This window comes from Myodes glareolus, chromosome 10 (assembly GCF_982192425.1).
Source record: "Myodes glareolus chromosome 10, mMyoGla1.1, whole genome shotgun sequence".
Taxonomy (NCBI): domain Eukaryota; kingdom Metazoa; phylum Chordata; class Mammalia; order Rodentia; family Cricetidae; genus Myodes; species Myodes glareolus.
Genome location: NC_142035.1, coordinates 21,092,607 through 21,107,901, shown reverse-complemented (window position 1 = coordinate 21,107,901; position 15,295 = coordinate 21,092,607). Strand labels below are relative to the sequence as shown.

General features: G+C 45.2%; 1 protein-coding gene across 1 annotated transcript in view; it reads left to right on the top strand.

The window, feature by feature from the left end:
* Rprd1b (regulation of nuclear pre-mRNA domain containing 1B) overlaps window positions 1-15,256 on the top strand; it is a 47,217-nt gene extending 31,961 nt beyond the window's left edge. The window contains exon 7 of the mRNA XM_048440904.3: window positions 13,011-15,256. Coding sequence (XP_048296861.1) covers window positions 13,011-13,160 — 150 coding nt within the window. The 3' untranslated portion in view covers window positions 13,161-15,256. The remainder of the gene's footprint in view (window positions 1-13,010) is intronic.
* The last annotated feature ends 39 nt before the right edge of the window (window positions 15,257-15,295 follow it).

Here is a 15,295-nt window from a genome sequence, read left to right as displayed (position 1 = left end):
CCTCCTGGTTGCTGGGATTAAAGATGTGTGCCATCACTACCTGGCATCAGCTGCCCCATTTTCTGCTGCCACCACCAATGTATAGGTCTCAGTTTCTTCACATCCTTGACAATACTTACCACTTCTTTCTTCTATCCAGCACAGAGAATGTGATTGATTTGTGTTTCCCAGAGGAGCAGTACAAAGAGCATCTTCACCTGCTTTGTGACATTTGTTGTCCTTTTGGAAGCATGTCTGTTCAAGTCCCTTTGTCCACTCTCAAGTTGGGCTATGTGCAGTTTGAGTCTTAAGCGTTCTTAATGTATTTGGATAGCTGTTTTCTTAGATAAGATTTGCAGATATTTTCTCCTATTCTGAAAGTCGTTTTCATTTTAATAAGCTCCAGTTTTACTCTTAATTTTTCCTTTTCTTGCCTTTGTTTTGGTGTTTTATCTAAGAACCCATTGTCTAATTCCAAGACATAAAGGTTTCTCACTTTGTTTTTCAGGAGCTTTAGTTTCTGAACTCTTACATTTAGGCTGTCAATGATTCTGAGTTAGTTTTGTATATGGTGTGAGGTAGGGAACCAACTCCTGTTGAAAAGACTGTTCCTTGCTGTAACTGAGTGTGTGACTGACACCTTTGTCATAAACAGTTGGTCCTAGCAGTATGCATTCTCAGTTGTGGACCACTGGTCTCTGTGTCCCGTTGGGACCTTGCTTTCGGCATGTAGCTCTGTAGGAAGTTTGAGAGTGAGATGCTTAAGTCTTCAATTCATTTTCTTCTTCTTTTTTCTTTTTCCCCTTACGTTGTTTTGGGCAAAACCTCTTAAAATTCTATATGAATTTAAGAATTTCCCATCACTATTTCAATTTCTGCAAAAACAAAAGAAAGTCATTTGAATTTTACTAGCAGTTGCATTTAATCCTTATTCGTGGTGGGATCTTGTTTTCTGATCCATGAACAAGAGTTATATGACCTTGCATTAAGCCTTCTTTAATCTCTGCCAGAGTATCACTTACTGATGTGTTTGACACTATCAAAGCCCTATCTAGGCACCATAAGTTTCCTTGACACAGATTGAGGGTAGAAATGTCACTTCAGTAGCCAGTGGTACTTCTAGTCTCTAGAAGGCTTGCATGTGTACCCTCAGCAAAGTTCCCAGGGTGTGGATGTCTGTGTAACAGGATGTGGTATGATTTTGAATTAGTGAAGAAACTCAGACCTAGAGGGACCTAGCCACAGGGCAGGAATAGAATCCAGGGCATACACATCTCATAATTTACTATTCAGATTTGTAATGTTTTGTTTTTGAAACTTTATTCCATGGGGGGAAAAAACAACAAAAAGACATCTTACTTTTGTACAAGAGCAGCCAGAGTTGAGTCAGTTAGACAATTCCTAAAACATCTTGTGGTGCAGTGATATCTTATGCAGGGAAGTGACAGCAGTAGCAGGCAAGCATTCCAGAATGTTCTGTGAGTATTTGAGAATCCACTCTGTTCCTTGATGTCCTTTCTCTGGTGGAGGGGGTGAAGTGAACTTGGGGCTCTTGCTGTTTCTCCACACCTCTTCCTGACCTGTAATGAATCCTTAAGAATTCAACTTGCGACAGCACAGCTGGGAGGTCAGAATGAATGATGTAGAATTCAGCATGGCCTTGTGACTCTTTGTATTTCTGTGCACTGCAGGTTTTAACAACTTGAGAAATTCTTTGGCTCCAGTCAAGGGACTTCTAAACCACACTGCTGCCTATTGGTTTTGGCAGCATCCCCTTTTCCTTCAGGGTGCAGGTGTTTTAGAAGCATTCGTTTCTCCAGTGGAAGAACAGTAGGTGGAGATAGAGAGCTCTCCTTCGTGAGGTTTGAAATACATTCTTCCTCTTTCCCACAGGATCAAAGCCACTATCTTATCTCACTGTCCCTTACAGTAAAGGCAGGCAGTCTGATCCTTGTTTTTCATAAAAGAATTAAGCTTGGGGTTTATATGGAAGCTCAAGGTCATAGTGTGATACAGGATCTCTGACCCTAGTGAACATGACTAGAGCTGGCTCACATGGAGCATGTCAGGATAGCCAAGTGGCCTGAGCTACTCGAGCTGGCTCCGCCTATCTGCCCTTGTAACACACAGCTCTGCCCTCACGAGACAGCAGTATCAGCTCTAAGGGCAGTTAGAACAGTTACTGAAGAGGCAGTTCTGCTTACAGCTACCAGGTGGTCATGGGGTCTGATACCTAGATCTTGTCCATAGCAGGCCATGGCTTGCTCCCTGCCATGTTAGGGGCCTCTGCCTCCCCCCACCTCTTTATGTTCCCCTCCAATCTGTGAGGACTCCTGTTGAGTTGGTATTTGGGGTTCTGTGAATGAAGTAGTACTGGACATTGGAGTTTTGGATTCCTCTTGATCCTTTCACTTGACTAACCTTTATAGTTCAGACCAGATTTATAGCAGCTGTCTCGCAAGTTGTGGGGTGTGTGTGTGTGTATGTGTATGTGGTGCTTGGAGTGACCCCGGGACCTTCTTCTGCTAGGCAAGTGCTATGTCAATTAGTACGACCCTTAGTTCATTGTTGGCAGCATTGAGCTGCCTTCTGAGCAGCCCTGCTGAGTTTCCATTGGTGTAGGTATCACATAGAGTGTACACGTGGAGTTGCAAACTGGCTCTGTTGCTCCCCCAATTCCTGGTACTTAGCCATTCACACACTCCAAATACTCTGTTCTTTTTTTTTTTTTCTGATTGTAAAAACAATAAATCAGAGGAAAACCAGATAATACCTGTAAAGAAAGAATCATAATCTTATTGGTTTATAATCTACAAGGAATTGTTGTTAATTTTGATCTAGTTTCTTTATTTTCCTTTCTGTGAAAGTTCAAATGGAGAGCCAAACCTGGTGGAACACACCTTTAATTCCAACATTGAGAATGTTGAGACAGGAGGATCATAAGTTAGAGGCAAATGCCAGCCTGGGTTGTGTGTGGGGAAGCACAGTTCTCTCTCAGAGAAACTTTTGAAATCAGGGGTGATGTTTAGAGCTTTTTAGTCTTGTTTTTAACTTTGCATAATTACTTTGCTTCTTAACAGAAGCTGTGAGCAGTTTGGATACCTGTGGTCCCTCATGAGTGTTTCTCTCCTCACTTTGCCTTTCCTTTCATCCTGTGCCTCCTCTCCCAACTCTGGGTGTTTAAATGATTTTCCTCTAGATTCCTAGAGGTATTTCTGTGTAAACATGTGGGTGTCGCCTGGCGATGGTGGCGCACACCTTTAATCCCAGCACTCAGGAGGCAGAAACAGGAGGATCTCTGTGAGTTCGAGGCCAGCCTGGTCTACAAGAGCTAGTTCCAGGGCAGCCAGGACTGTTAAACGGAGAAACCCTGCCTGTCTCAGAAAAAAAAAAAGAAGAACATGTAAGTATCTGTGTGTCTTTCTGAACACTAAAAAATGTTTATTTCGGGGCTGAAGAGATTAAGAGTACTGGCTGCTCTTCCAGAGGTTCTGAGTTCAATTCCCAGCAACCACATGGTGGCTCACAATCATCTATAATGAGATTTGGTGCCCTCTTCTGGTGTGCAGGCAGAACACTGTATATGAAATAAATAAATCCTTAAAAAAAAAAAAGATGTTTGTTTCAGGGTCTTCCCCTAACTCTGCATTCCTATCTTAGGAGCCCTTGTACTCTTCCAAAGCTTCCAGACACAATCCTTCTCGTGTTAAGGAGAGTCTTTGTTTTGTGTAGGAGTTAAGTTGGACAAAGTGGGCTGTCTTCTAGCTTTTTAGTGAACTTGTTTACATTTACAACAGCTGTGGGAAAATGACAGATACTTATAACGCTAACTTGAGTGAGCATAGTTTTAAGAGCAGGGTTCAGATGACAGACATTTGAGCTGTGGTGGCTACTCTGTTTGCCCCATTGAGTGTGTGCTATTTTAGTCTTTGTGAATGTCCTGCTGGTACGCTGGGCCTGTACTCCCTTCAAACTGGTGCTTTGGAAAGAGGGAAACTGGAAGGTGTGGCTGCATGCTTTGAAGTCTCAGAAGCTACATCTCTGCTTCTTTCTGCAATGTCAGGTATACATGACTATAACTCCAGCATTCAGAAGGCTAAGGCAGGAGGGTTGTGATATGAGTTCAAGGCCAGCTTGCACTAGATAATGACTCTCTCTACCTTTTGTTTAAAAAAAAAATTAAGGGGTGGGGTAGATGGCTCAGTGGTCAGAGTGTGGACTGCTCTTGCAGAGGACCCAAGTTTGTGTCCCAGCACCTACATTAGGTGCTCAAAACTACTTGTAGGGGCTGGAGAGATGACTCAGCAGTTAGGCAAATTTTCTGTCCTTTGAGAGAACTCAAATTCAGTTCCTGGCACCCATTGTCTGGCAGCCTGTAATGCCAGCTCCAGCAGTTATCTGGTCTAGCTTCTCAGGGCACCTGCACTCATGTGCTCACCCCTACTCCCAATATACTTATAATTTAATAATTAACTTTAAAAATTTAACAAAAACAAAACCTTGCCTGTTGCTCCAGCTCCAGGGGATCTGACACACTCTTCTGGCCTCCTTGGCAACTGCACTCATATACCCCCATACAGACACACACAAATTTAAATAATTCACAACAGAAGGTAGGGCTTAAAACAAGGTCAGAAACAGTCTTTCTGTATGGGACAACTTCCTAGTTACTCCAAGGAGTAAAAATGAAAGTTAAGATGGTCCCGTGTATCATCAGGTACTAGCTGGGTCATTCATTATAGCTTTGTCTACCCCCTAATTGTTCATTTTCTGATTTAGGTCCTTTATCTTGAAGTGATCTTTGGAGAAAGTGTGGTTAGCTCTCTTTTCCTAACTTAGCATGCACAGTAACTTTGTAAGCTTCAACGCAACAAAATTACCCAGCAAGAAAGGCCTCTGAGCATCCTTGAAACCAGCACAGTGGTTATGAGTGAACAGGTCCAGTTCAACAGGCTTGTTCCTGGGAGGCTCTTTGTTCATAGAGTTCACTTCTATGGGGCATAGCCATGACCTCTGGCAATGATCCCATGATGGGGAGCCACATGACCTCTTCCATGCCTTCTGTGGCTTTCACCATTGTGGCCGCTGCAGCCTTTTTAACTTTGTTGTCATTTGTTGTTGTTGTTGTTGTTGTTGTTGTTAGGATTTATGTATTTTTCATTTATGTGTGAGTGTGTGTGTGTAATGCGCCTTTGTGTATTTATGTGTACTGCATGTAAACAGGAGTCCTTGTAGGCCAGAAGAGGGCATTAGATCTCAGGAGTTGGAGTTTTAGGTGGTTCTAAGCCATCTGATGCGGGTGCTGGAGACCAAACTCACGTCCCGAAAGAACAGCAAGTGCTCTCAACTGCTGTGCCATCTCTCTAGCCCATTGATGTGATTTTTGTCATTTGTAAAGTAACGGTTTTACTCCTGAGTTAGTTATCAATATGTCTCATGACTTTATTCTGACCCTCTCTGTATTCTTTACCTGGTTTCATGTCGCCCTCTGCTGGTGCCAGTCTATCTTCCCATGCTCTGTGCTGCTTCTCTCGATCTCCATCATGTAGGGTGTGGCACACCTTTAGCCTTTTTCTCATTCTAGATCTTTTTCCTGAGTGACTCCACTTCATTTGCTTTAATTCCCATCTGCATGTCTGTGCCTTAACCATCTCAGACAGTTCAAACACCATGGTGAGGCAGACTGTCCTTCTGCTTCTCACACAGTGGCAGTGCTACTTAGCAGAACTGCACTCAGGAGGCTGAGGCAAGAGGGTGGTGAGTGTAGAGCCATGCTAGGCTACATAGAGCCCATCCCGTCCGTGCTAGCACTTGCCCAGCACTGCTCCCAGTGTCCCACACGTCAGCTGTGTCAGTCAGCCTCCGCTAGTCTCGTCCCTAGTTCCTCTACTGCACCTCTGAGTTTCGCAGATTGACCTCCCAGCCCTTTTTAATGCCTCCTGTTTTTCTTGAATCTGCCCCCCTCTGCTCTGTCTCCGCCTCTGTCACCTCCCTGCTGTGTAGCCTTACCTGCTGATTACTTGCTTCTGTCCTATAATCCATTCTTCACACAGCAGCTCTTTCATGTTTTCAACATGCGGCTCTAAGCATACCATTCCTCAGCCTAATCAGGTGACTTCTCATTGTCTCTAAAATGGCCCAGATTACAATTGCCCTATCACTCATGGCTTGCCTTCCCTCTACTCCTCTCTCCCATCAACTATAACTTGCCTTCCCTCTTCCCCACCAGCCTGATATTTGCCCATGTTGATCTTTCGTCTCTGGTAGGGATACTTCTCCTTTACCCTCCACTGTTTCCCCTTACCTGTCAGTCCCTGCTCATCATCAGTGATAGTTTGAATGTAATTGGTCCCATAAGCTCATAGGGAGCAGCACTATTAGGAGGTGTAGCCTTATTGGAGGAAGTGTATCACTGTGGGGGTGGGCTTTGAGGTCTCCTTTGATGGTCAAGCTTCACCCAGTGTCAGTTCACTTCCTGTTGCCATTAGATCAAGATGTAGAACTCTCAGCTCCTTCTTTAGCACCATGTCTGCCTGTATGCTCCTTTGCCCCACTGTGAGGACAATGGACTAAACCTCTGAACTGTAAACCACCCCAATTAAATGTTTTCCTTTATACGAGTTGCTGTGGTCATGATGTATCTTCACAGCAATAGAAACCCTAACTATGACATCATCTGTCTGTACCTCACTACCTCTTTGGGCAGCATGCCTTTAGACCCACCCTGTAGAGCCAAGTAAGTACATGTTGCCTCTACCTCCACTCCATCCTTCAGAGCTCTACATCTCTTGTGAATGCATAGTTATTCCCCTGTGTCTCATACCTCTACCCCCTTTAGCTCTTCGATAAGCGCTGGTCCTAGCTTGATGAATTTCTAAGCATGTTGGAGGGTTTTATCTTTGGCAGGGAACTTCCTCTACTCTGAGGGTGTTCCCAAGAGGTTTGGGCTTACTTTGTAGACCAATTCCTTCCTCTCTCTGGGATTGTAAATGCATGAATTTGGAACATGGTATCAATTAGTTGAAAAGCTTTGGGGCTCCCCCATGGTTTTAGAAGCAGGCCTTTAGAGAAGAAAGGATGACTCTGGTCAAAGGACCTTTCTTGCTCTCAAGATAGCATCTGGTAGATTTGCTTGACTGTAAGGACAGTCGAATGGTTTGTGAGAAGAGGATTTTGTATTTCATCAATAATTCCTTTTATTCAAATCTACATGTCTCTTAACATAAATCAGAAAGATTAAATATTACTCATAAAATAACAGAAACTAGGAGGGCTGGTTGTTTCACATCAGATCTGTTAATTTATACTAGTTTTGTCCAAACCTCTAGCCACCCGCAGTACAGGCAGGTTCCCATTCCTGTTAAAGGCTTATAATTACAGAAGCTGGAAGATGGAAGCAGGAGCATCAGGAGTTCAAGGTCATCCTTAGCTCTACAGCAAGGGCTAGCCTAAGTTACATTAAACCCTATCTTTAAAAAAAAGATTTAGCATTTTGATTTTACTGGAATTATATATTATGAAGGGTCCCATTGTACAATTGCCTGCGTTTTGAAGGACCCATGAGTCTTCAGTGTTATTTATAGATTTCTATTAAATTATTAGTGTTTGTGGGTTTTTTTTTAACCTCTGAGGAGCTGGAGATTAAATACGGGATCTTGAGCATGGGACATTTTGCTGTTAAACTGTCTCCTGCACTCTTTATATTTTTAAATTTTGAGACAGAGTTTTAGTAGATTACCCTGGCTGGCCTTGAATTCCCTCTGTAGTTCAGGCTAGCCTTAAACTCACTTTGTCATTTGAACTGGCCTTGACTTTATGATCCTCTTGTTTTAGCCTCCCAAGTAGCTGGGATTATAGGCCTGCCACCACCAGGTGTGACTTTAAATTGTGAATGTTTAGTTTTATCACCACATTAAAATTAGAAAGAATTGCCTCATCCTAAAATTAATTTTTATTTTTTGTTGTTTACAATGCTCTTAGTGTATGTATAGGCACATAACTTTGTATTCCTTTGTTTGTGCAAATCCCTGTCAGACTTGGTTTTAATTATTTTTATGGTACGCATGTTTTGTCTGCATGTCTGTGCGTCATGTGCGTGCATGGTGCTCGCAGCAGCTAGAAGAGGGTCTCAGGGTCTCTGATGTTGGAGTTACAGATGCTTACGAGCCACTGTGTTGGTGCTAGGAATTGTACCCAGGTCCTCTAGAAGAGCAACAAGAGCTGTTAGCTCCAAGCCATCTCTCCAGCCCCAAGACTGGGGTTGTTGTTGTGATAGTAACACTTGAGGGTCCCCAAGGGAAAGAAGCGCCCGGACAAACTTTGTGGTCTGAAACCCACTGGCATGTGACAGAGGCCCTGGTGGATGGATGGGTATTCAGAGGGCTGTCCCATCTTGCCATTTGTCCTTTTTGGAAGGTTTTGTATTCACTTTTATCATTGACATTAGCAATGAAGCTGACCAGGTCCCAAGCTTGGGGGATGCAGCCACAATTTCTTCTTTTTCTTGTATTTTCCCCATCATCTTACTCAGCAGCCTCAGCCCTGCTGTGACACCCAGAGTGTATCGTTTTGAAATGTGGTAACTGCCCTGGAGCTGGCTGAGAGAGAGGTACAGGTTAGTGGTGATTTTTGTTCCATGTGGATCTTTGACAGTCAAAAAATGTAAAGAAAGCAGCATTCTTATTTCCAACATGAAAACGTACATGCTGTTCCCTGGCCAGATGGGCAGTTGGATGGAGCTGCTTCCAGAGGCTATGACTGTAAATGCAGGTCCTGTGAGCCGTAGTGGGGGCCATGGTCTTCTGGGGCCATGGGAGGACTTCAGTTAGGTTAAATCATGTCCAGGAAAAGGTTTGCTTCCTTTTTTGCTCTTCATTTCCTGGTGCTGGATTGGAACGAAGGCCTTGTGCATGTTAGGCCAAGTGCTCTACCACAGAACTACAAAGGCCAGCTTCTCCTGTAACAGAGTGGCTCATGGAGTTAAGTTTGATCTGGTATCACCTTCATTTAAAGCATGGCCCTTCATGGACTGTGTTGTTATGATAGTCCATGATTCTTACCTTGGAGGAGCCATGTTCTATGTCCCATAGCACAGCAGAATGTGATAAAGGAGAAAGCCATGGTGTCCCATTGCTACTTTTCAACAATTCAGGCCCGAAGCCCATCCCAGTGTTAGTACTTATGTAAACACTCGGCCAGGGAGAGAATGAGCTTGAGAATGCTCACATTCTGATCAGCATTTCTTACATGAGTTGCTAGAGGAAACGCTTACAATTTTGTTGGTTTCAAAAATGGAATTCCTGTAGAAAGGTCACTGTGCTGTCAGCCCCTGTCATTTTTAACCTCCTTAGCCCAGAGCTCATCTACAGTATGTCAGGTCTGGACTGCTGCCCTGGCCATAAAAGGCAAAGAATGTGGAAAGCCGTGCTCCATCAGCACTTCATCCCATGTGCCATGTGCTTGAGTTCACAGTGTCAGCCGGGGATGTTAACACATTTTCTCCTGTAGTTTGACTATGAGGCAAGACTCCACAGCTTTGCCAGGAGCTTAAATCCTAGGCATTATCTCAGAACACACCTTAGGCTATCTACTTTTGAAACATTTCTTGGCAGTCACAGGAACCCTGGAAGCTCATCTTAGCCCCTGGATTTTGACTGAGGGGGTGGCAGCAAATCAGGTGTGACTTGGCATGTTTCAGGTCTCTTCACTGATATTTGGTGGGCAGCCTGGCAGCAGTAGCCAGGGGCTGAAGTATGTCCGAGTAGGAAGGACAGGATTGGAGTTTTGGGGTTTGCCTTGGCTTCTTGGGAAGATATTTGTGAAGGAAGAGGCCCTGTGAAGTTTTATCTAGGAGGACAACTGCAGGAGAGAACACAGCTGGCAAGGCACCACAGCAGCAGTGTACTGGGGTACTCATGGTGTGCCTCCTAATTTCTCAAGTGCCTGGACAAAGCAGGGAGATCAGTGGTATATCAAGATCTCATACACACACGCATGCACACACACGTGGGAGACACTAAACAAACGGCCTGTGGTTTCCATCCTTGCCTTGTTTGAGTAGCTCTTGGTGTACTAAAAAGAAGAGAAAAGCTGCACCTTTTGGGAGCCAGAGTGCTCTAGTGCACCTCCTCACAGGAAACTGGTCTGAATGCTGTCTTAGTCACTGCCCTGTGGCTGTGTAGAGATACCATGACCAAGGCAGCTCCTAAAAGAGAAAGCATTAACTGGAGGCTGTTTATAGCTTCAGAGTCTCAGTTCATTGTCATTTTATCAGGGAACAACATGGCAGCATACGTGACACCTGAGCAGTAGCTGAGATCCGTGTCTTTAAACACAGGTAGAGTGAGAAATGGGCCTAGTGTGGACTTTTGAAACCTCAAAGCCCACCCCCAGTGACACAGTTTCCCCAAAAGGCCACACCATCTAATCCTTCTCAAGTAGTGCCACTCCCTGGTAGCAAAGCATTCAAATATTATGAGCCAGTGGGACCGTTCTTATTCAAATCACCATAAGGGGCATTGTGGAAGGGAGCAGGAGTTGCCAAAGCACTGTTTCCCAAGGGAGTCGTTTAACAACAGCTTAAGAAGCACTCACTGCCAGGATGAAGGGCAGGCTGACGTTGAGAAATGAAATTCTTAGATTTTTCCGGAGCACTTACTATCCCTGCTCAGAGCCAGAGACAACTAACTGGGAAGGCAGCTAATGGGACTGGGAGCTGGGGGTGTTGTATACTGCCCCACTTGGAGAGCATCAGAACGGGGAGAATTAGAAAGTGTGAGCTGAAGTTGCACGTGGGAGTTTTGCTGGGACTTGTTCTTGAATGTGTTGTTGGTCCATGGCAGCATTTACAGTTGACTTTATTTTGAAAGCCTGATTCTTCCAAAAAAAGAAAAGATGGAGTCTGCTCAGTGACCCATAAGACAACTAGCTACAGCTTGACCCGGTCGCCTGTCAGTCACTAAGCTGTGTCATTCTGCTGCCCCTTCAGGCCCTTGTTCTAAGGCAGTCCTGTCTTGTATTTGGGAACTCAGAGGCTTTGTCTGCTCCCTCTGTTGATTATTTAAACCTCTTGGCCTACTAGATTTTTATTTACTCTGCTTTTGAGACAGGATCTCTCTTTGTAGCCCAGATGGGCCTTGAATTTGTGATCTTCTTGCCTCAGCCTTCCAAAGTACTGTGATTAGTAGTAACATTATGCCCAGAAAGAGATCATTGGCTTTATGCTTTAGGCAAATGTCACTTAAGTGTTGGTGTAAGCAGGTGGAGGGGACCTTGGACTTGTAGAGCCCAGGCTTGAAGGCATCTGCCATTGCAGGAGTGAAAGTATTGCCTGAAGCCCAAATTTGAGGAAGATTTCTATACCTGTGTTTGTTCTTGTGAACTGTGCTGGGGGTTGTAGGGTGTGGCGGGTGCAGAGTGAGGCGAATGGATCCAGAGCATCCGATTGGTTGGAAGAGTCTTCATTACTAGTTTACTTAAGCCTTCAAGCTAAGCTAAGCTCTAGTGTGCCTAGGCATTTGGCATTGAAGAACTGAGAATTACTGCTGGGTGTGGTGGCGCACGCCTTTAATCCCAGTACTCGGGAGGCAGAGGCAGGTAGATCTCTTGAGTTTGAGGCCAGCCTGGTCTACATATTGAGTTCTAGAGCAGTCAGAGCTACTTAATGAGACTCTATGCTGTCCCTGCACTTTGGGCAGGGAAAAAGGACGCATGTGTCTCATATGACAGTACAGAAGAAGCATGCTAACCCCTGACCTCTGAGTCTTACCCACTGCTGTGGGTGGGACTCCTCTAAGAAAGTCTTTAACCTGCATGGGCCCAGCCTCAGGAGCCTCCTTATAATATGCCTTGTGAGGGGAAAATAAGCCTAGAAGGGGTTTCTAAGCCTCAGACTTCACATGGCCCAGTAGTTTCCCATACAGATGTATCAGAAGGTATTTGTGAGCTGACGACAGAAAATATGGGTCACTGGGAGCCATCGTGTAGAGGATTGTGGAAATCTGATGTGGCTGAGGTGAGTGTGCACAGAACAGCTGTTTGGAGAGCACAGGTTTGGGTAAGATACCTGTTCTCTGGGTGCTTAGTGATTTTCTGCGGCGGGTGGAGCTCAGCTAGGAAGTGGAGGGGCAGAAGTAGCCTTGCTAGGACCAAGAGAAGCAGCTTGAGGGAGTCCTGAGTGAATAGACTACGGGCAGTGACGTGCGCAGAGGTCAGGAAGGGAGAGGATGAATTTGGAGTCAGCTCTGAGCAGTTGTGGGGATGGTGGGCACAGTGTACCTTCTCAGTGGAAGGGTGTGAAGGACTGGACTCTGGAGGTGCGGCCCTAGAGAACTAGCACAGGCTCCTAGGAGGCCTTTTCAAGGACTGCGGCAGTGAAGGGGTCTTGGACCCAGGTGGTGACAGGTGGGTATTTTGAGCCTTGTAGAGAGCTTGTTTCCGAGTGATCAGTCTGGGGTGGTCTATAAGCTTTTAGCACAAAAGGTGTACTTTTGTAATCATTTGTCTAGCTTTGTCCAGAGCAGTGGCTCTCACCCTTCCTAACGCTGTGAGCCTTTAATATACTTCCTCATGTTGTGGCGACCTCCGGCCATAAAACTATTTTCACTGCTACTTCAGAACTAATTTTGATACTGTTATGAATATTAATGTAATTGTTTTTGAAGATGGGGTTGTGACCCACTGTTGAGAACCACTGGTCTAGCTGAAGTCCTCAAAAGTCTCAGGAACACCTGTATTTTTACACAGCTGTTGAGGACAAGTTCAAAGAATACAAATATGGCACTGCTCTTTACTTCCCACCTTCATGTGCTGGGTTGAAGTCCTCCCACGGGCTCTCAGCAGTTGACAAATTGGTTGTTTCTTTATTAAGCTGGACTTTTGGGTGGTTGGCAACTGCAGGTGGTGGTAGACCTGAGGAGCAGGGCCAGTCTGATTGGGGAGTGCAAAGCAGGTGGGTGGAGCTAGCAGATTGGCTGGTGGGCTAGCCCAGCAGCCCGCACAGCATAACCCAGTGTCTCCCCTTGTCTTCCTAGGAGTATAAACAGAAGCTTGCACGAGTAACCCAGGTCCGCAAGGAACTCAAGTCCCACATTCAGAGTTTGCCGGACCTCTCACTGCTGCCCAACGTAACAGGGGGCTTGGCACCTCTGCCTTCTGCTGGTGACCTCTTCTCAACTGACTAGGACAGGTATCACGCTCCAGGGTCCCATGTGTGCCAGAGAAAAGAAGCAAGTCACTGTTGGACACAGCCTTCTGGCCCTGGCTCCACCTCTTCAGCCAGCATTCGCCTCAGGAATGAAGCAGGGGACTGTGACTCATTCTCCAGCTCCTCCTGAGCACAGTTAAGAGCCGTGCAGTTGGACTCAAAGTTGGACTCAGTTTTGACTCGTATTTGCTAAGAGTACTGACTCTTCCCCCAACTCATGTTCTCGTGCCCTGTTGCTTTTCCATTCTTAGCACTCTCTTACTCCCGTAAGCCATGAAAATCATGTGTATTTCTGGAAGCTTTCAAAAGAATCTTTCCCCAAGTGACAACACATGTCATAGAAGTAACCCCTTTCTGAGCTAGGCTTGACCATGTTCAGAACAGGCTCCCAGTGAGGGACTCAGGCTGCAGGCATTGGCTCTCCTGGCTACCATCTGCCCACAAGGTTGGCAGCGCAGCCAATAGACAGTTCGCTACAAGAAGTTTGCCAAATTGTTGACCCTTCCTGGCCATTACTTCTACTAGAGAGGTATGGTCAAGGTTAGGTGTGTTTGTTTTTCAAGCAATCTAGAGAATCTAGTAGTAAGATTCAAAGCTGATCTGGGACGTAAAGTCACAAGTCAGTTGCCTGGTTTCTCCCCTCAGCCTTCCCATGCCACACATCTCAAGGGTCCCTGGTATCAGCACCTCCCTAAATTAGGACCCTCTGCCCCCTGGTGCTGTGAAGATAGCTGTTCTGGGTGTCATGCCTCGGGCGGAGGATGCTCCACAGGTTGTACCTGGGCTTTTGTTGTTGCTGTTACCCTTCCTTTGGGGACTGGAGTATACGCCAACTCCACCACGTGGGCGTCCATCCACAGTGCGGTGACTAAACCTGAGCAGCTCTGCAGATAGGACACTGAGCACGCCAGGCAGTTCATGCTGCTCTGTGCTTCCATGTTCCCGTGCAAGGAAAGGAGTCTTTATACAAACAGCTCACCTCCAGCAGAGGAAGGGGATGTAGGGAGACTAATTTGGGGTTTTAATTCCATTATCATGCCAGCCGACATTGTGACTGAATGATGTAATGAGGATTTTTATCTTATGTCTAGTAAAGATAGGGCTTGAACCTGAAAAAATCTTTCTAATTTGGCAGGCTTATTTTTGACATTGGAAAGGCAAAAATCATTTTGCCCTGGTAGTATAATAGGAATTAGAGCCCGAAGCTGAAGTCCAAAATCCATAAGAAGGAATTCAGTGAAGGGGCCTGAGAAGCTTCGTTATTTTGAGTTGCTGTTTTTAGGATCACCAAAAAAAGCACACGTCGTTTTACATGTTAAAGCAAACCTGTGTGTCACCAAGTGGGCAGCCCTCAGTGTGGTAGTGGTGGTGCCCAGTTCCAGTTAGAGCTGTCGTTCTCACCGAGCGCATGCTGCTGTTGGCTGTTCACTCTGCCCATGGTTGTGTCAACATTGTCCCCAGAGGCTACAGTAGGTGTTTGCCGGCCACAGACCAAAGGACTGTAGCAGCTCTGCTCTGATCACTAGGAGAAAATAGGACAACATCACATATCTGACCGGCAATCAGTGCATAATTCTTACAGCAAGATAAAGAAATGAACCTGTAGTGATTATGTAAGTGAATGTGTTGGCCTCTTAACCCCTGTTAATAGCAGACTTCTGGTGAGGAAGTTGGTTTTGTTTTAATGAAATGCTTCGGTTTTAATCTTCCTTGTCGTACCCCCACTCCCACCACCAGTCTCCCAACCGTGTGCTTACTCCCCTTGTTTAATTTAATGGAACGTCTTGTCGCTGAGAGTTGATCTAGCAGGTGGGGTGGGTGACTTATAGTTTTGTGTTTATTTAGGGCATCCATAGGCCTAAGGTTCTTCCCTTTAGGGTCGTATTCCTCAGAAAGTCTTCATTCTTTTTTTGTTTTTGTTTTGTTTTTCTTAAAGGATATTTTTAAAGCTTAAATTTGTATATTAATTTAGGACTTTATTTAGAAGTATAGGCTGCCATCGGCGGCAGCAGTATATTCTGAGATGTCTCATAGATATATATTTTTGAATAAAGATGGTGTTGTTGAACAACATTTTGTGGTGTTTCTTCTCCCTGCCTTGTGTGGTAATTG